Raw genomic sequence first — 22,224 nt, 5'->3', positions numbered from 1 at the left:
TAAATTCGCAATATTCTCCCAAAGCTTTTAATATAAATCTTATATTTTCCAATCGACCCATAATTCCGTTTCGGTGAGTTTTTTTGGGCGTCCCCAAATTTTGATATGACCTTCGACGCCTTTTATTTGCGTCCCATATTGTCCCGGATGACCAATATGGGCTTATTGGTGACCATTGTACTTCCAAGCACTTTAAATTTGTTGTGCCGGTTGGCCAATATTTCCCTTTGGTGGTTTGCTCGAGGGTGGGGCGCTCCTCAAATACTTAGCCCTACTTTTAAACAACCGATTCTTACTCTACTTCCAACTATGAAATGTTTCATTATGATAACTTACATATTTTTTGCAATTATTGCTTACTTTGTTGAGGTATTTGTGTCTGGCGGAAATAATGTAAATGTCGCAGAATTTATCTACCAAAATTAAAGTGGCACTTACATTCAAATTGTTTTTGTTGTAAAATCATGACGGCTTGGATTATCGACACAAAATTTTAACAGGAGGTTGGAACAGTCGTCATTTATCGATTCCTTATAAAAACTGAAAATCCTAAAAAATGGCACTTTCATCTTTTTCGCGGCAAGGGGACGAAATATGAACCGATATTGCCCTTTCGCAATCCCCAATGGCCTATACCAATAAAAAGTATCTGTACAAAATTGCAGTTGGCTAGCTTCATTCGTTCGACCGCTATTGAGAATTTGACAGACGGGGGATGGACGGAAATGTTTTTATATGTCAAGACGATCAAGAATATATATAATTTATTGAGTCGAAGATCAATATTTCGTGATGTTATAAACGGAATGACTAGATAAGCTACGCCCATCCTATGGTGGTGGGTATAACAAGGAAAAGCGATCTAAGTTTGGCCGGGCTGAATCTGCCTGCCACCAAAGATTCCGCTACAGTTTTAAACAAGTAAAAGCGTGTCAAGTTCGGCCGGGCCAAATTTTGGGAACCTACCACCAAGGATTGTGCTGAAAATTTATACAAAATTTAGTTGAAGGGCTTAATTTTATTCTACATACCAAACTTTTGTCAAACCAGCAAAGCTTCTAGGAACCGAACACGGATAATTGAGAGACCAGTTTATATCAGGTTGTAGACTAACTTGAAGCGTACATGGCACAGTTGTTGGAAGGAGAAGCAAAACACCGCATGCAAAATTTCAGCCAAATCGGACAAAAATTGCGACATGTAAGAACTCAAGAAGTCAAATCGGCAGATCGGTTTATATGAGAGCTATATCAGGTTGTAGACCGATTAGGACTTTACTTAGTACAGTTGTTGAAAGTCATAACAGAACACTACATGCTAAATTTCAGCCAAATTTAACAAAAATTGCGGCTTGTAAGGGTTCAAGAAGTCAAATCGGAAGATCGATTTATATGGTAGCTATATCAGATTATAGACCGATTTAGACTGCACTTAGCACTGTTGTTGGAAGCCATAATATAATACTGTGTGCGAATTTTTAGCTAAATTGGATAAAAATTGCGGCTTCCAGTGGCTAAAGATGTCAAATGGAGAGATCGGTCTATATATGGAGGCTTTATCAGGATAGACACCCATATCGACCGTACTTGGCACAGTTGTTGAAAATCATAGCAGAACACTATATGCAAAATTTTAGACAAATCGGACAAAAATTACGGCCACCAGGGCTCAATCGGGAGATCGGTTTATATGGGAGCTATAACCAAATGTGAACCGATAAAGCAACCCACAACGACCTACATCAATAACAAGTATCAGTGCAAAATTTCAAGTGGCTAGCTTTACGCGTTCAATCGCTATCTCGATTTCAACAGACGTACTGACATGGATAGATCGATTCAGAATGTGGAGACGATCAAGAATATATATACTTTATGGGCTCTTAGATCAATATTTCAAAATTAACAAACGGAATGACTAGATTATATGCCCATCCTATCGGGGTGGGTATCTTCTTATATATAAAATTCAATTTGTGTTTGTTTGTCGGTTTGTTTGTTCCGTATAAACTCAAAAACGGCTAAACCGATTACCATGAACCTTTCACCGATTTTTTAGGTTGGTCTGGAAGGTAACATAGGGTATATAATTTTTTGATATCGTGAGGGGGGCGAACTTTCCCCTTACCCCAAAAGTACTACCCAAAAATAAAAGTAGACCGATCGGGACAATATGGAATTCAAATGAATAATATTCTAGAGTAAAGTACGAATTTCATAATAAATGTTGGGTCCATGTTCCTGGGGGCCGCCTCAGCCCAAACCCCCTTAAAATAGGTTTATTTGACGATGATGACAATATGGGATTCAAATTAGTCTTTATAATTTATTGATAACGGATGGGGGCGGGCCCTCCACCGTTACCCCAAAAACACCACCAAGATCAAAAGTGCACCGATAAGGACAATATGGGTATCAAATGAAAATAATGCGGGAGTAGATAACGAATCTGGCATAAAAATTCATGTCGAAGTATAGGGGGTAAACCCACCTCCACAAATACGCCCAAAATGGGCACATTAGACAAGCACGGATATATGGGACTCGGTTTGTTTGTTCCGTATAGACTGAAAAACGGCAGAACTGATTTTCTCGAAATTTTCGCATATTGTGTAGGTTGGTCTGGAAGGAAACAAAGGCTATATAATTTTTCCGTATCGGAAGGAGGACGGACCGTCCCCCTTATGCCAAAAACACAACCCAAAATCAAAAGTGGACCGATCGGGACAATATAGATATCAATGATGAAAGGTATTGAAGAGTAAAATAAGAATATGGTATTAACATTTAAGTCAGGAATCGAGAAGGGGCAAATTTTCACACATCAATGACTGCTTTCCCTTTCAAGTTTAAACTCATTGATAAGGGACCTTTTTTATTGCCGAGTTCGAACGGCACCTCTTTGCGGAAAAATTTTTAAATGACCATCAGATTGTTCTGCCAAACCAGGCCAACATTTATGCTTCTAGGGATCATAATCGATTTATACGGTTTTAGACCGATTTGGACAATACCTACTATGGAAATTTAATTTGCGGCCTACAGCGGGCCAATCGGGAGATCTTTCTATATGACAGCTATGTCATGTTTTACACCGATTCGGACCATATGATTGTTGAATGTCATAACAGAACAATACATGCAAAATTTCAGCACAATCGGACAACAATTCCGGCTTCTAGGGGCCAAAGATGTCAAATCGGGAGATCGGTTTATATGTGATCTGTATCAGGTTCTACACCCAATCGGATAACAATTGCGGCTTCTATGGACTCAAAATGTCAAATCGAAATATTGGTTTATATGCGATCTATATTAGGTTATACACCTATTCAGACCATACTTATAAAGTCACTAGCTGACCCGGGCCCGCTCCGCTGCGCCTTCTTATACTTTATATGGAAACAAAACAAACAAACAAAAGTTTCCTTGGAATATTTATTTTCGACAATTAAAGAGCTTTTATTGAAATACCATGCTACGAAAATGGTATATCGCTTGACAAACAGTTTAACAATATAAGTGACTTTATCTGAATTCCATATGATCTTTATTGGTCTACCAAATTAAATTTGGATGTAAGGTGTACTCCATTCTTAAAATACTTTATTTCAGCCTGATATTCTTATGATATCTGATTTAGGGGTGTTTTCGGGAGTGAGGTGGTCCTCCAGACACTTGGCACTAAAAAAATATCAGCATCTCGCTCTTCTTTCAATTACTATTTATTTAAACCCCATATTGCCATTGGTTTAGGGAAGTTTACACTATGAGGCGTCCCCCAAACACATGGCCCCAAAATGGGTTGTCAAATTCGTTTTCTAAACTCAAAAAGTGTCTAAACCCCATAGACACTTTTCCCGAATATTGATAACAGATTCGTGCTTTACTCCCAAAGACCTTTCATTTGAGCCCCATATTGCTATGGTCGTAAATTTGACCCCTTTGGGGGATGTTTTTGGAGAGAGACGGCCCCCAAATACTTGGTCCCATATTTAGATATCAGATTCAAATTCTACACCCAAATACCTTTTATTTAAGCCTCATAATCCCATGGTCAGTAAATAAGTCCTGTTTGGGGGGGGGATGTTTTGGAGAAGGGGTGGATCCCCAGAAACGTGGTCCCACATTTGGATATAAGATTCGTATTCTACTCGCAAATACCTTTCATTTGAGCCTAATATTGCCGTGGTCGGTAAATATGTCCGATTTAGGGGTGTTTCGGGGGTTGGGGTGGTCCCCCAAACACTTGGTCCGACAATTGGATATCAGGCCTCCCTAGGTACCCCATCCAAAATTTGGATACCAAATTTTTACTTTTAGGGTACTACATGAGAGCACACAAAATTTCGCTTAAATCGCACCATTAATCTCTGAGATCTGGCGTTTCTAAAAAGTAGGGTAAGGGGCAGGGTCCTTCCCCCCTTCAGATATCAAAAAATGTAGTACCCTATTTTCACCACGGGAGCATTATGAACCATCTATGAAAATCTCAAGAAAATCGGTTCAGCCGTTTCGGAGTCTATAAGGAACACACAAATAAACACAAATTGTTTTTTATATAAGAAGATAACTGAACACCAAGTGCAAAATTTCAGCCCATTGGGATAACAATTGCGGCATCTAAAGGCTCAAGATATTAATTCAAGAGATCGGTTTATATTGGTTCTATATAAGGTTATACGTGGATTTTGACAATACTAACTGCAATTGTTGGATATCGTATCCGAAGTACTTGCTAAATTTCAGCCAAATCCGATAATAAGAGCAGCTTACCACTTGATATGGGAGCTTTATCCAAATCTGAACCCAAATGGACCATTTGCAAACCCCAACGACCTAAATTAATAAGAAGTATCTGTGCAAAATTCACGAGTTCTTCCACTATCGGGATTTCTATCGCTGAGTGCTGTCCGATTCAAGTTAAAGCTCAATGATATAGCCGAGTCCGAAAGGCGTACTGCAGAGCGACAACTCTTTGGGGAGAAGTTTGTACGTGGCAAAGTACCTCATAAATGAAGCCAGCATTAGGAGGGGGTAACCATCGCTGAAAATTTTTTTCTGATGTTCTTGCCAGGATTCGAACCCAGTCGTTCAGTGTCATGGGCGGACATGCTAACCTCTGCGCTACGGTGGCCTCTGCCCGATATCTTTCTACCTTTTTATGCCTTTGATTGCATTACCCGCATAAAAAACAAATTAAACACTCTCTTTTAGAAAAAGAAATTAACATTTCAAATATTCGTTCGTATTTTCAGGTGATAACTAAAGCGGCGTTTTACATTAAAAATATTTGTACAAAATAAATTATCAATGCGTTCTTCAAGGGTGCATCAAAGAGAATCAACATCATCATCATTTTTGTGCGCAAGATCATCATCATCGTAAGCATAGTTTCAGTCATGATCTGTGGGTCATCGAATCTAGTCATAGTAAGCTTGCAAGTCTTCAAAAACTAAGGTTCCATTGTAATCCTCCCTATTAAAAGGCAGAGTTCTGGATAAGAGCTTTTGTTGTTGCTGTCGCCTTTGCTGCTGTCTCCTCTCTTGGCTCATCTCATTTTGGGTATAAAACGCACGTCCTTGCAACATGATAAAATCGATGAGACGTTTATTTGTAATCATCTTCATCGCATTGGGATCGGTGCGCTTCCGCAAATAGTTGAAGCAACATGTTCTGTAAAGACGTTACAAAGCCATGACATTTACCAACCCATCATTATTATATCATAGGTGATTGTTTAATATGACCGACCCACAACTTACCTAAAATGTTTTGTGCCGCAGGCGCTGGCACATTCATTGCCACATGAATCACATGGTATGGCCGTTGATGTAAGAATTTGCATAAAAATAATGCCTAAAAGGGAAGAAACAGGAAAAGTATGTAAATGCGCATAAGATCAATATCGGCTGAATTAAATAAAGTTTGAAGTTGCGGTGGGGCAGAGCTTTGGATTCCGCACGCTTGGAAACCTAGAGGTTTCCCTTAACTATGCTGGTAACATATGTGAGTTATTCAACCGTGTAAAACTTCTCTACTAAGTGGTATCGCTCTGCAGCACACCTCACAGTGGGAGAAAATCGAAGAAAAATAGTATAAAGTATGCCTTTATTGGTGTCGATCTGATTAACACCTCAGATATAACCAATTAAAGTTTCGTGAAGATATCTTCTATCATTAACAATTAACTGTCATTAACAATTTAGACCATTCTAGAACTTAACCTGCATATGGAAAAATATTGAACTGTGAAAAATTTGAGCTCAACCTCCAGTTTTAATTTTCGGTCAAAGCTATCCATAAAGATCTCTGTGTTTCTTTTATAAAAGACAAAACCAACCAGTTTAAGTTCAGTTAAAATGAAGGAATAAATATTCAAATTTAGTTCAGAAAGAAAGTGGAATAATGTGTGACAGTTGGTTAACTAATCTGGTGTATACCATGATAATCGGACGAACTGACATGACTAAATCGAATAACGAAGTATGGATGAGTTGATCGGTATATTGGATGATTACTGCAGTAGTTGTGTAGTGTATAGGTGTACGAATTTAAATGGCAGTTATATCAAAATTTCAGCCAAACCGAACAAGAATTGCGCCCTATAGGAGCTCGAGAAGTCAATATCCAAGATCGGTTTATATGGTAGCTATATCAAAGCACAGACCGATATGGCCCATTTACAAACCCAACTGATCTAAACTAGTAGGAAATATTTGTGCAAAATTTTAAGCGCATAAGCTTTGAATGTTAACGTGCTTTCTACATACAGACAGTCGGACGGACAGACAACTGGGCATGGCTAAATCGACTAAGAATGCCAAGACGATTAATAATATACATGTACTAGCTGAACCGGGCCCACTCCGCTTCGCCTTCTTTTACTTTATATGGAGCAAAATTTTCCTTTGAATATTTATTTTCGACAATTAAAGAGCTTTTAGTGAAATACCATATATACTATATGTATATCGCTTGACTAACAGTTTAACATTATAAGTGCCTTTATCTGAATCCCATATGATTTTTATTTGTCTACGAATTTAAGTTCCGACTCCATTCGGACTTCTACTCCATTCTTAAAATACTTTATTTCAGCCCGATATTCTCATGATGTCTGATTTAGGGGTTAAAAATATCAGCATCGTGCTCTTCTCTCAAATATCATTTATTTAAAACCCATATTGCCATTGGTTTAAAGGCAATATGATGGCCCCAAAATTGGTCATCAAATTCGTTTTCTAATGTCAAATACCTTACATTTGAGCCACATATTGGTCTGGTCGAAAAATTTTTACCCTTTGGGGGTGTTTTGGAAAAGGGGTGATGCCCTAAATACATGGTCCTACATGGTTGAATATCAAATACGTTATCTACTCCGAAATACCTTTATTTGAGTCCCATATTGCGATGGTCAGTAACAAATTGCTACTTGTGGGGTATTTTGGGAAAGCGGTAGACCCCCAGAAAATTGGTCCCGAAAGTGGGTATCAATTCTTGCTCTACCCCCAATATCTTTCATTTAAGCTCCACATTGACATGGTCAGTAAATATGCCTTATTTAGGGGTGTTTTGGGGTTTGGGGTAGTCCCCCAAACACTAAGCCCGGAAAATATATTAGCAACGTGCTCTATTCTCATATATCAATATATCATTTATTTGAACCCCATATTGCCATTGGCCTCAAAATTGGATATTAAATTTGTTTTCTAATCTCATTTAAACTCCTTATTGCAAAAGTCGGCAAATATGTCCGGTTTGGGGTATTGGCCCTAAAAACTATAAATGTTTAGTTCCACTCTCTTTATGACCCAAAATGTCTTGGTGAGCAAACAAGTCCTATTTGGGGGTTGTTATGGTGGTGGGACGTCCCCTAGGCAGTTGGTCCTTAACGTTGATATCAGATACGTGGTCTACTCCCAAATACCTTTAATTTGAGCCTCATATTGGGTTGCCCAAAAAGTAATTGCGGATTTTTCATATAGTCGGCGTTGACAAATTTTTTCACAGCTTGTGACTCTGTAATTGCATTCTTTCTTCTGTCAGTTATCAGCTGTTACTTTTAGCTTGCTTTTGAAAAAAAGTGCAAAAAAGTATAGTTGATTAAAGTTCATTCTAAGTTTTATTAAAAATGCATTTACTTTCTTTTAAAAATCCGCAATTACTTTTTGGGCAATTTTCAAAGTCGGCAAACATGACCGTCTTGGAAGGTATTTTGGAGGATGGGATTCGTGTGAGGACATCGGATTCGTGTTCTACTCTAAAAACCCTCTGATTTGAGCCTCATATTGCAATACTTCCTATTTGGGTGATGTTGTGGGGGTGGGGTGACCCCATAGACACATTTTCCCGAATATTAATATCAGATTCGTGCTTTACTACCAAAGACCTTTCATTTGAGCCCCATATTGCTATGGTCATAAATTTGTCCCCTTGGTGGGATGTTTTTGGGGAGAGGCGGTCCCCAAACACTTGGTCCAATATTTGAATATCAGATTCGTATTCTACACTCAAATACCTTTTATTTAAGCCTCATATTCCCATGGTCAGTAAATAAGTCCTGTTTTGGGGGTGTTTTGGGAAAAGGGTGGACTGCCACAAACATGGTCCCACTTTTGGATATTAGATTTGTATTCTACTTGCAAATACCTTTCATTTGAGTCCCATATTGCCATAGTCGGTAAATATGTCCGATTTAGGGGTGTTTTCGGGGTTGGGGTTGTCCCCCTAGTACTTGGTCCGACAATTGGATATCAGATACGTTTTCTTATCCTAAATACCTTTCATTTGTGTCCCATATTGTCGTGATTGGTCTAAATATATATTCGGTAGGTTTTAGTGTGGGGCGGCTCCCCTAGGTACCCCATCAGAAATTTGAATACCAAATTTTAATTTTTAGGGTACTATATGAGAGCACGCAAAATTTCGCTTAAATCGCACCACCCATTTCCGAGATCTGGCGTTTCTGAAAATTAGGGTAAGGGGAAGGGTCCGCCAGATATCAAAAAATGTAGTACCCTGTTTTCATTATGGGAATATTTCAAGAAAATCGGTTTAGCAGTTTCTGAGTCTATAAGGAACACACAAACAAACAAACACAAATTGATTTTTGTCTATAAGACAATTTGATGGATCTCAGATCCATATTTCGATGTGTTACAAGCGGAATGAGGACACCGTAGCGCAGAGGTTAGCATGGCCGCCTATGACGCTGAATGCTTGGGTTCGAATCCTGGCGAGACCATCAGAAAAAATTTTCAGCGGTGGTTTTCCCCACCTAATGTTGGCAACATTTGTGAGGTACTATGCCATGTAAAACCTCTCTCCAAAGAGGTGTCACACTGCGGCACGAGGTCCGGACTCGGCTATAAAAAGGAGGCCCCTTATCATTGAACTTAAACTTGAATCGGACTGCACTCAAGTTTGCCCCTGTTCCTTAGTGGAATGTTCATGGGCAATATTTTCAATTTTTTTGCAAGCGGAATGATTTTGGTATACTCCCATCTTATGGTGGAGAGAATCAAGAAATAAAAATTGACTCCAAAAATTTTTTTGTCTTTTTTAAGATAACCTAACGCCCAATTTGCATTTTGAAGATACTAGAATTTACAATTTTCATCCGATATATCCACAAATTAATGTATTACTACTTTTATATATTTGGATATAGCTACCACCATAACGCATTGGGAGGCCACAGTAGCCCAGAGGTTAGCAGTTCCTCCTATGACGCTAAACGCCTGGGTTCGAATCCTGACGAGACCATTAGAAAAAAATTTCAGCGGTGGTTTTCCCCTCCTAATGCTGACAACATTTGTGAGGTACTATGCCATGTAAAACTTCTCTCCAAAGAGGTGTCGCACTGCGGCACACCGTTCGGACTCGGCTATGAAAAGAAGGCCCCTTTTCATTGAGCTTAAACTTGAATCGAACTGCAATCATTGATATGTGAGAAGTTTGCTCCTGTTCATTAGTGCAACGTTCATGGGCAAAAATTTGCAATTACCATATCCATATGTGCATAATTTTGTCATTCCGTTTGCAACACATCGAAATATCCATTTCCGACGTAAAAATCTAAAACGATTTAGACATGTCCGTCTGTCTTTCTATTCAAATCACGTTACTGAAAATAGAGATATTCAGCTGACACTTTGCACAGATTCTTTCATTGTCCATGAGCAGGTTTTTTTTGAAGATGGGCTATATCGGACTATATCTTGATATAGCCCCCATATAGACCGATCTGTCGATTTAAAGTCTAAAGCCCATAAAATCCACATATATGGGCCTAAGACCTTAACATTTGAGACAGTGAGTTGTAATGGGTCCCTCAATATCCGTACCGAGTTTAGCCCAGATAGGTCTAGATTTGGATATAGCTTCCATATTGATCGATCTCTCGATTTTCGGTCTTAGGCCTATAAAAAGCGCATTTATCGACCGATTTCGCTGAAATTTGTGACAGTGAGCTGTGTTAGGCCCTTCGACATCTTTTTACAATTTGGCCTAGATCGGTGAAGATTTGGATATAGCTGCCATATAGTCCGATCTCTCGATTTAAGGTCTTGGACCCATTAAAGGCGAAATCGGACAATAAGATTTCGCTGAAATTTAGAACAGTGAGTTGTGTTAGGGCCATTGATATCCCTCTTGAAGATGGCCCTGATCGATCCAGATTTGGATATAGCTGTCATATAGACCGATCTCTCCACTTAAAGTCTTGGATCCATAAAAGGTGCATTTATTATCTGATTTCGCTGAAATTTGACATAGTGACTTATATTGGCTTTCCGACATCCGCGTCTTATATGGTTCAGATAGGTCTTTATTTGTATATAGCTGCCAACAAGACCAATATTGAACCAAAATTTAACAGCGAACTTTTTTATTTGTTACTTCTAAGGCTGTAGTAACGGCCATTACCAACCGGTGGAACAAAAATTATCCAATCAAACGAAACATATTTAATGACTATGGCAATATCGGGTTCACAAGAAGCACATTTGGGAGAAGAAAACGAATCTGATATTTATTCACAGCACCAAAAACATTCCCCGTAACGGACATATTGACCGACCATAAAAATATGGGACTCAAGTGAAAGGTATTTGGGAGTAGAGCACAAGTTCGATATCCACATGCAGATCTTTACCAAACTTAATGCCAAACCAATAGCCTAATTGAGCCCATTGAAACATTATTCACTGATCTATTTGATGTTTCTATTTGAGGGTTCGGTTTGATATATCTATATATATATATATATATATATATATATATTTATATATATATATATATATATATATATATATATATATATATATATATATATATATATATATATATATATATATATATTTTGATATATCTATGCTATCTTAAGCGATTTTACTTATTTAGCTGAGTAAGAATTTGTCATTCGAATTGGTTTACACTATTCCATGATATCTTTTAACTGCCAATATACGCTATTTCTTACTGTTGTTGAAACATCTGGACCTTCCCATTTGATTTAATTGTTTGTAATTATTTTGTATTATAAATAAATAGTATGTACATCCATGGTGATGTGTATCCAAAGTTTCTTCAAGCGGAGCTTAAGCTTAATCTTAATCTTAAATATAGCAAAACACGAAAATTTTTTTTTAAATTTTATGTAGTTTTTATCAATGTTATCACTAGCTCAATTTTCACCATAGTCTCCACATTATTTCTTAACCAACATATCTTTTTTACTTACAAAGTAACAGGGCGTAAAAATGCACTTTATTATGCATTTTTTCCTCGGATTTGTATTCTGCCAACAGTGATGCGATATTTGTCAAACACATTCAAAATTTAATTTCACAATCACCAAATAACGACTCCTTACTAGTTGTAAGCTATCTCAAGGAACAGAAAAGAAAGACCATATGCATGGACATATCACCTTTTATATCCTTGACAGTTGAGCCAAAAACTCATTCAAGCAGTAAGTAATTCTTTTGTGCCCACACCATTCAATATTTCTGCATTACAACACACTGCTATCATTGGCAAGATACTGAGATTCAACCCTATTATTTGAATTAAAACTTGCATAGAATTTTAAATGTGTATTTTCATTCTCTACACCCTACGATGAATTATAGTGGTATGTTTAGTTTAATACATGGAGTTAGTATTGCTTAAGGTGTTCAAGTTATTATATACACTCAGAAGTTGTTTTTTTATTCTTACCCATAGTATACTCCACACGACTGATAGAATTGTTTGCAGAAACCACTACTTGTACCCAAGGTCTAGCGGCGAAATGGCAAATCTACTACTCCCACCATGGTAAATTCCCTAAAACCCGTACTTGGGTATCAGATGCCAGGAGTGTCGAAATACTACTTCAACATCCGGTAACAATTTTTTTCTAACAGCTCTTATTTGCGATTTTTAGCCAGATTTTCTTTAATTTTGACACTAAAAAAATATTTTATTGGTTGCCCAAAAAGTAATTGCGGATTTTTCATATAGTCGGCGTTGAGAAATTTTTTCACAGCTTGTGACTCTGTAATTGCATTCTTTCTTCTGTCAGTTATCAGCTGTGACTTTTAGCTTGCTTTAGAAAAAAAGTGTAAAAATAAGTATATTTGATAAAAGTTCAATCTAAGTTTTATTAAAAATGCATTTACTTTCTTTTAAAAAATCCGCAATTACTTTTTGGGCAACCCAATACAACTATTTTTTGATATGTATTCTCAAAATAATGTTATATGGTTGATCCCAAAATCTTAGGCTATATTTGTAAAGAATATATATATGTCATTAGGACAACCCATTGGTGCCTCCTTTTGTATGTCAGAAATAAATACCCATGATTTTACTACTTTGATTTGCAATTAATTTTTGCGAAGTATTTTTATATGAAAAATTAATGAGTAAGGTGGCGTATAATGAATGTCATATGAAGGCATATTTATCGCAAAGTAAACATACGCACCCATGTGCAAGAAATGAATGGTGCTGCGCCGGATGTTCGCACCAAATCGTGGGAGTTACGAACTTTAAGACGTATCTTTTTCACTTCATCATAACCGTAGACATACTACGCTTTTCAGACATACAATATGAAAAAGCCGATATAGATTTTTTAAAATTTTTTTATATATTTACCACAATTATTGCAAAAAACTATTTGGACCAAGCACACAAAATTTTCTTTGCGAATTCATCTCGAAAAATAGCTGTTCATTTTTTTACTGTTTAACTATCACAAATTTTCACTCATAGAAAAAAGTGTGCTTTTAATACCGAACACGGTCTGCTGGCTGTTATAAGTTAATTTTGCTGCTATTACAACATTTGTTCTGCTGTTGTAGCTAAATGTTTGCTATTTCAGAACAGTAGACCGACTGCTGAAAAGTCGGTTGTTTGCTGAAAATGACGGCTGCTTAAATAAACTAAAGTAAAAAACATGTAAAACTTTTGATAAGTTCGGCTGAGCCAAATATTTGGAATCAACCACGATGTATTCTACTAAAAAGGTTCACTTAATAACTTATCTGAAAGTCACTGTTCTTATTCGGGCGTATAAAACCGACCGACTTGGGCTTTACTTATCACGAATGTTGGAAGTGATAACAGAACAGTATGTGCAAAATTTTTTCTTGATGATGCGAATTTTTCCAAGTGCTGATAGATTTCCATTTTTCAGTTTTGCAGTATTTTCCGTTAAGCTATTTTTCACTTAACCGAATTCAATTGCATTGAATAACCCCAAAAATGAATGGTTCTTCCCATCAAGTTTCACTTAAGCGTTTTTTCCCTAAAATGTATTACAGTTGCGGTTTTGATTGTACATCATGCTATATGGGTGCTACATCATATTTAACTGTACTTGCCACAGTTGTTTAAAGTCGTAACAGAACACTACATGCAAGGTTTAAGCAAAATCGAGTTATTATATACACTCAGAAGTTGGTTTTTATAGCTTTGCCCATAGCGTACTCCACTCGACGGATACAATTGTTTTCAGAAACCACTACTTATACCGATTGTTTAGCGCGAAATGGCAAAACCATTACTTCATCCATGGTAAATAGCCAGGAACGTCGAAATACTACTTCAACATCCGGCAATAATATTTTTCTAACAGTTCTTTTTTTTTTTTTGATATCGCTTAGAACCATCATTTGTGATTTTAAGCCATATTTTCATTAATTTGGAAAGTTTTTACTACTATTTTTCGATGTGCATTTGCAAAAAAAATATTATATGGTTGATCCAAAAATCCTCTGCTATATTTGTAAAAAATATATATTTGAAACATATGTAAAACTTATATAGGACATTTTAAAAATATTAGCAGTACCTTAAAATGAAACTACGTCATTACATTAGAACAAGCCATGGGTGCCTCCTTTTGTATGTCTGTAATACTTGGTATATCGACGACTATGTTCCAGTAAAGCAAATGTCATAAAGTACGTAGCACCCATGGTTTGGCGATTTGCAACTTAATTTTGGTCAAGAATTTTTATATGGAAAAATGAATGAACAAGGTGGCGTATGACGAATCTCATATGATGGCATAATTATCGCAAAGTAAACGTACGCACCCATGTTCAATAAATTTAATAAGGAAATGGTTGGTGCTGTGTGGATGGTTTTCGCCAAATCATGGGAGTTATGAACTTTAAGACATTATTTTTTCACTTCATCATAACCGTGGACATACTTCGCTTTTCTGATACACAATATGAGGAAGCCGATACAAATTTTTTATGTTTTTATATATTTTTTTATATTGCAAAAACTATTTGTATCAAGAGGCCACCGTAGCGCAGAGGTTAGCATGTCCGCCGCTGACGCTGAACGCCTGGGTTCGAATTCTGGCGTGACCATCAGACAAAAATTTTCAACGGTGGACTATGCCATGTAAAACTACTCTCCAAAGAGGTGTCTCACTGCGGCACGCCGTTCGGACTTGGCTATAAAAAGGAGACCCTTTATCATTGAGCTTAAACTTGAATCGGCCTGTACTCATTGATAGGTGAGCAGTTTGCCCCTTTATCTTACTGAAAAGTTCATGGGCAAAATTTGCAATTTGTATCAAGCACACAAAATTTTCTTTGCGAATTCATATCGAAAAACATCTGTACATTATTTTTATTTTTATTTAATAATCTTAAATTTGCACTCAAAGAAAAAAGCCAGATGTCTGCTGACTATTAGTAGTTAATTTTACTGCTATTACAGCATTAGTTCTGCTGTTGTAGCTAAATGTTTGCAATTTCAGAACAGAAGACTGAACTGTAAACTAAAACAAGTAAAAACGTGCTAAATTCTGCCGAGCCAAATCTTCAGAATCAACCACGATTGATTCTACTAAAAATGTACACAAAATAACTTTTTTGAAAGGCACAGGTCTTATTTGGCCGTAGAAGGCAAATTGGTTTATATGGGAACTATATGAGGTTATAGACCGATTTGGACCATACTTACCACGGATGTTGGAAGTCATAACAAAACATAATGTGCAAAAAATCGGTCAACAATTGCAGTTTTTAGTGACTTAAGTTCTCAAATCGAAAGATCGGTTTATATGGGAGCTATATTATGTTGTATGGGAGCTACTTGGCACAGTTGTTTAAAGTCCTAACAAAAAACTATATGAACGGTTTTAGCCAAATCGTGCAAAAATTGTGACTTCCAGGGGCTTAAGGCGTAAATTCATGAGATCAGTTTATATGGAAACTATATCAGGTTATAGAGCGATTTGAACAGTAGTTAATACGGTTCTTGAGAGTCGGAACAGAACACTACATACAAAATTTCAGATCTGTCGAACAAAAATTACGGCTTCCAAGGACTAAAAATGTCAAATCCGGAGATCGGTTTATATGGAAGCTAAATCAGATTATAGACCGATCTGATCAAGTGCTGGAAGTCGTAAAAGAACACTACGTGCAAAATGTTAGCCCAATCGGTTTAAAATTGCGGCTTGTAGGGGCTCAAGAACTCAATTCGAAGGATCACTTCCGAAGGGAGCAATATCCAAATCTTAACCGACATGGCCCATTTGCAATCCCCAACGACTTGCAACAATAAGAAATATATGTGCAAAATTTCAAGCGGCAGAAATGTTTGCTAAAATAGCAGCCCTTTGTTCGCTGAAGCAGCAGTCATGCATTTTTTTCCATTTTCAGCACACAGAAACTGTTGTTTTAGTAAACATTTTTGTTATTTTGAATAACAAATTTCTTCTAGTATGGGTAAAAATCGTAATTTATTGTCCTAAGGTATATCTCGAAAACAGAAAAACTGTTGCCAGATTTTGAAAAAGCAAGCCAATTTGAGTTGGTAACGCAAACAATATCCGAGGAAACAAAAGTCTTATTGACCAGTGTAATAAGAAACTAAGAAAAATTTTAAGCGAAATCCGTTATTCCTATATAGAACTATCTCGATATCAGATAGCCATAAATACCTAGGGATAATCATGTAAACACTGTTTTGTTCCACTTTTTATTTATTGAGAACCTATTTAAGTCGGATGTATTATATAACAATAAATCTACACTCCAATTATAAAATTATTATCTTGTTGTGTAGACAATAAGTCCATAAATAAAATAAAAACTTAAACAAATCACAAAATCATGCACAGGAAAATATCGGTCACCATCCATGGGAAATTGGCTCTACGTATCTCTGCGATCAGGCTGACTCAGACATAGACATCAGTAGTACAATGGACCCTAACGGAGAAGATGTGCAGTGAAAAAAGCATTACAAATGGTCCAACGGACGCTTTAAACGTTAAAGCCATAGACATGGGCAAGACTCGCAGTTAAGAAAACATAAGACAATAAAGGATGGATTTAGGTTAGGTCCGGGTCAAGGCGTCGTCGAATGACCGATGTGTGCCATGGAGGAATGGTATGCAGAGGATTCGGGCCGAATACAACTTGACACAAATGGCAACTGGTAGCTGATAGCTGGAAGCTAAGGAAGACAACGGATATGGATGTCCACATTGTAGATCCAGAACCAGAAATATGGCCTTCCTGATCAAAACACGACCATTCAGGTGGAAATCGGATTGAATACGGAATGTGTGAGCAGGTATATAAGAGACCTGCGAATGGGAACATACTCATAGGTAGTCTAATGTCTATTGGGGAGGTAAAGTCAAAAACATGTATGCTGCAGTGTTGCCAGTCAAGAAAAATATTTCCTACCAAAATTGAAGAAAAATCCTACCAAACCCGACCGAATCCTACCAAATGTTCTATAATCCAAAATTGCGGTAAACTTTTTTTAAACCCACCACGAAAGAGTTCCTCATTTTATTATTCCATGTGCACCACTGCACCACATCAAGTAAAACATTTTCAGCCCATCAAAGTTTACATACTAAACGATCTATTCATGTCCGTCCGTCGCACACGCATAGTTTAAAGATGGTATATATGCGTGGTCTGATTAGAAATTTCATCGCCCGCTTCTTCCATTTTACGGATGAAGCTCATTTTTGGCTCAATGGGTACGTTAATGCGCAGAATTGTCGATTTTGAAGTGAAGATCAGCCAGAAGCATTGCAAGAGCTACCAATACATCCAGAAAAAGTCACAAAAACTGTTGGGTGCGGTTTATGGGCTGGTGGCATTATTGGTCCGTACTTCTTCAAAGATGATGCAATTCGTAACGTAAATGTTAATGGTGAGCACTACTGTGAGATGATATCCAACTTTCATTTGCCCAAAATGCAAGAGCTTGACTTGCATGACATGTGGTTTCAAAAAGACTGTGTCAAGACTATACTGCACCCATTACAATGGACTTATTGAGAGGCGAGTTCGGTGAATATTTTATTTCACGTTCGGAACAGGTCAATTGGCCTCCTCGACCGTGCGATTTTGCGCCTTACACTATTTTTGTGGGGCTATGTTAAAGCTCATGTCTATACAGACAAGCCCGCTTCAATTGACGCATTGGAAGACAACATTGAAGCATTTATTCGTGAGATACCAGCCGAAATGTTGGAAAGAGTATACCAAAATTGGACTAAGCGGATTGACCATTTGAGGCGAAGTCCCGTTCAACATTTGCATGAAATAATCTCAAAACATTAAAAAATTCTTGAGTTCACAAAAGTCGTTCTTTTTTGACCCGATTGCGATCACCCGGTTTGATGTCTTGAGCCCAAAATGGGTATTAACTACCAATTTTGTGATAACATTGAGCTGCAATATCCCTATAGGTCCAACATATGTTGCTACCATATAGCTCAATTTTCCGATTGAAGACATTGAAGGCAAAATACCGCATTTCTGATCGAGAATTTACGAAATTTGGAACAGATCCCTTGGCAATCGTACTAGTTACAGTCATTATCAGAACATACTCACTTTTTCTCTGAAATTTAAAACAGTGAGTGCCCTTGCTAGAGTATTTGCCCCTAAACATACATGGTTTTATTCTACTTTCTTTACGAATACACAGAGACAATAGAAAGTGAATCAAATTTGAGTTATCCGCGCAATTTTTCCAGTAATTAACTTGGTATTTATAAAGGGTGATTTTTTTGAGGTTAGGATTTTCATGCATTAGTATTTGACAGATCACGTGGGATTTCAGACATGGTGTCAAAGAGAAAGATGCTCAGTATGCTTTGACATTTCATCATGAATAGACTTACTAACGAGCAACGCTTGCAAATCATTGAATTTTATTACCAAAATCAGTGTTCGGTTCGAAATGTGTTCATTCACCGTAACGTTGCGTCCAACAGCATCTTTGAAAAAATACGGTCCAATGATTCCACCAGCGTACAAACCACACCAAACAGTGCATTTTTCGGGATGCATGGGCAGTTTTTGAACGGCTTCTGGTTGCTCTTCACTCCAAATGCGGCAATTTTGCTTATTTACGTAGCCATTCAACCAGAAATGAGCCTCATCGCTGAACAAAATTTGTCAAAATTTGAACACATTTCGAACCGAACACTGATTTTGGTAATAAAATTCAATGATTTGCAAGCGTTGCTCGTTAGTAAGTCTATTCATGATGAAATGTCAAAGCATACTGAGCATCTTTCTCTTTGACACCATGTCTGAAATCCCACGTGATCTGTCAAATACTAATGCATGAAAATCCTAACCTCAAAAAAATCACCCTTTATATTTGTTAGAAAAACCTGCCAAAAATTGAGGTCACCCTACCAACCTACCAAGAGAATAAAAACCTACCAATTTTTGGTACGAACCTACCAAAAAAGGGTCCGCTGGTCTGGAGTATAAAATAGCGATTAATGCTTACGTTACATATGGCACAATCCACATCATTTGATTACCTGGCCATTATGGCTTAAGGAGAAATGAGAAAAGGGATAACCTGGCAATAAGAGGTAAGAGATTTTGCCGACGATGAACTTGAAAAACGCGAAACCTTTTGTTGCAGCACGATCTGAGTCGAGCACATTGGCATACAAATGTAACACTTTGAAACGAATATGCTGTCGGAAGGACAACAAAAATTCTATGGGTAAAGATGGGTTTCTACCGGGTAAATGCCCAATGCTAGGGTATTTATTGGGGTTTATAAATTTTCAGATATTTTGGCAATGAAACCATTTTCCAAAAAATTTTTGAGGATTTTGTATTCTCTGTGTATAAGCCTGACCTTCTGAACTCATAAAATCGGAACTTAGTTATATATAGCTGATATATAGACCGATCTACAGATTTAAATTTTTGAGCCAATAAATTGGTGATTTTCCATTCGATTTCGATGAAATTTGGCACAGTGAGTTCTGTTAGACCCCTACCTATTTCCGTGAAGAGTGGTCCTGATCGCACCATTTTTGGATATAGCTAGGGTATTAAGACCATAAAGATCAATTTATTACCCAATTTCAATGAAAATTGTCACAGAGAGTTTAGCAGAGACAGCAGCACAGAGAGTGGCAGCTTTATCCAAATACGGCCCGATCTGGACGACATTCAGCAAAAAAGTGTAAAAGGGTACCAAAACTCACTGTTTCAAATTTCGTCGAAATCGTATGAAAAATGCTACTTATATAGGCTCAATACCCTATATTAGCAGATCAGTCTATATGGCAGCTATATCCAAATATGATCCTATCTGGACCACATTTAACAAGTATGGATAGGGGTCTACCAAAACTAACTGTGCCAATTTTCATCGAAATCGGGTATAGATGGTTCTTTTATGGTCGTAATACCCTGAAACGGGAGATCAGGCAGCTATATCCAAATATGGTCCAATTTGGAATACACTTCACAGAAATGGGTAGGGGTCTAGAAATTGGTTGTATCCAATTTTCGTCAAAATCCGGTGAAAATTGCATACCTTATGCCCCATAGCAGCTATATCGAAATATGTTCCGATTTGGACCAAATACTTATAAGTACAAGTCATTTTTCAATTGCGTATAACAAAATATTGGTCTTTTAAGTAGCTATATCTAATATTAAACTGATTTGAACCATGTACTAAACGGATGTCGAAATGCTTATCATAAGTCACTGTGTAAAATTTAAGTGAAATCGGATTGTAAATGCGACTTTATGGGACCAAGACTATAAATCGAGATATCGGTCTATATGGCAGATCTGGACGGATCTGGGTCAAATTTAAAAAGGATATCGAAGGGCCTAACACAACTCACCGTCCCAAATTTCGGCGTCATCGGACAATAAACGCGCCTTTTATGACCCCAAAACCTTAGATCGAGAGATCGGGCTATATGGCAGCTATATCCAAATCTGGACCGATCTGAGCCAAATTGACAAGGGATGTCGAAAGGCCTAACTCTACTCACTGTCCCAAATTTCAACAAAATCGGGTAATAAATGTGGCTTTTATGGGCCTAAAACCCTAAATCAGGGGATCGGTCTATATGGCAGCTATATCCAAATCTGGACTGATCTGGGTCTATATGGCAGCTATATCCAAATCTGGACCGATCTGAGCCAAATTGACGAAGGATGTCGAGGGGCCTAACACAACTCACTGCCTCAAATTTCAGCAAAATCTGATAATAAATATGGATTTTATGGGCCTAAGACCCTAAATCGGCGGATCGGTCTATATGGGGGCTATACCAAGATATAGTCCGATATAGCCCATCTTCGAACTTAACCTGCTTATGGACGAAACAAAGAATCTGTGCAAAGTTTCAGCTCAATATCTCTATTTTTGAAGACTGCAGCGTGATTTCAACAGACAGACGGACAGACGGACGGACATGTCTAGATCGTCTTAGATTTTTACGCTGATCAAGAATATATATACTTTATAGGGTCGAAAATGGATATTTCGATGTGTTGCAAACGGAATGACAAAATGAATATACCCCCATCCTTCGGTGTTGGGTATAAAAATGATTTCATCCAATTTTTCAGTTTTAGTTATCTCCTAACTAATGTTAGCGGTATTTCAAAAAGTTCTGACAAGAAAATGATTCTTGAAAATCCAAAAGAGGCATAGTATTAAAAACGTTCGTTTTGCCCCATCCTTAACACACAATAACTTGCATGCTTTTGTTCTAGATTGTCGTCAATATTTTGCATAAAACGATGATGGTCATTTGCTTATTTGCATCTCGGATGTATACTTTCAAGTTTATGTTTTTTGTGGGCGAGTCATAAGACAGGATATAAGAATTTCTTTTTATGAACTAAGTTGAAATTTCAGTCACATGTTGATACCTTTGTAGTCTTTCATGCCACCATTCCCCCTTTCATCTTTTGTGATGAAGTTCTGTAAAGTTGACCAAAGTTGTGTGTCTGAAGTCAGGTATGCAAATAAGGAAAACGAATTACAGGACTTAGCGAAGGACGTAAACAAAAACATCTATAGTAACAATGATAAAATCTTAATCATAACCAAACATACTGAAATTCTTACACAGCTCTATTGTTTAAATTACAAGGAAGTAGTTTAGAAGTTATCTAATCTTATTTCAATAATTCAGCTGATGGCCATAGCAGCCAAATACCATAAGTTAATTATTAAATAAATAAATTCTCATAAGGTTTAGATAAAATCCTGGGAGGAATTCTGCAGCTCCGTGGAGGAGTTCTCTAGGCTAAGGAAGGTTCTGTCATCGAGACCTAAAACGGTGGGGTATATTCAGAAGTCAGAGAATGTATGGACAATGCCTAGTGAGGAAACACTAGAACTACTCGTTGATACACATTTCCCGGAAAATTCTACAACG

At 37.3% G+C, this 22,224-nt stretch overlaps 1 protein-coding gene across 1 annotated transcript; it reads right to left on the bottom strand.

Annotated features, from left to right (window-relative positions):
- Window positions 1-5,225: 5,225 nt before the first annotated feature.
- LOC106081473 (trissin) lies at window positions 5,226-11,898 on the bottom strand. The gene is made up of 3 exons (XM_013243446.2): window positions 11,746-11,898; window positions 5,765-5,858; window positions 5,226-5,675 (listed from the first exon to the last, which is right to left on the bottom strand). The coding sequence occupies exons 1-3, from the start codon at window positions 11,834-11,836 to the stop codon at window positions 5,423-5,425; spliced, it is 438 nt and encodes a 145-aa protein (XP_013098900.1). The 5' UTR covers window positions 11,837-11,898; the 3' UTR covers window positions 5,226-5,422.
- Window positions 11,899-22,224: the final 10,326 nt, after the last annotated feature.

The sequence above is a fragment of the Stomoxys calcitrans genome, chromosome 2 (assembly GCF_963082655.1).
Source record: "Stomoxys calcitrans chromosome 2, idStoCalc2.1, whole genome shotgun sequence".
Lineage (NCBI taxonomy): Eukaryota > Metazoa > Arthropoda > Insecta > Diptera > Muscidae > Stomoxys > Stomoxys calcitrans.
The sequence above is the reverse complement of the archived record's forward strand: the minus strand, read 5'-3'. Positions and strand labels throughout refer to the sequence as shown.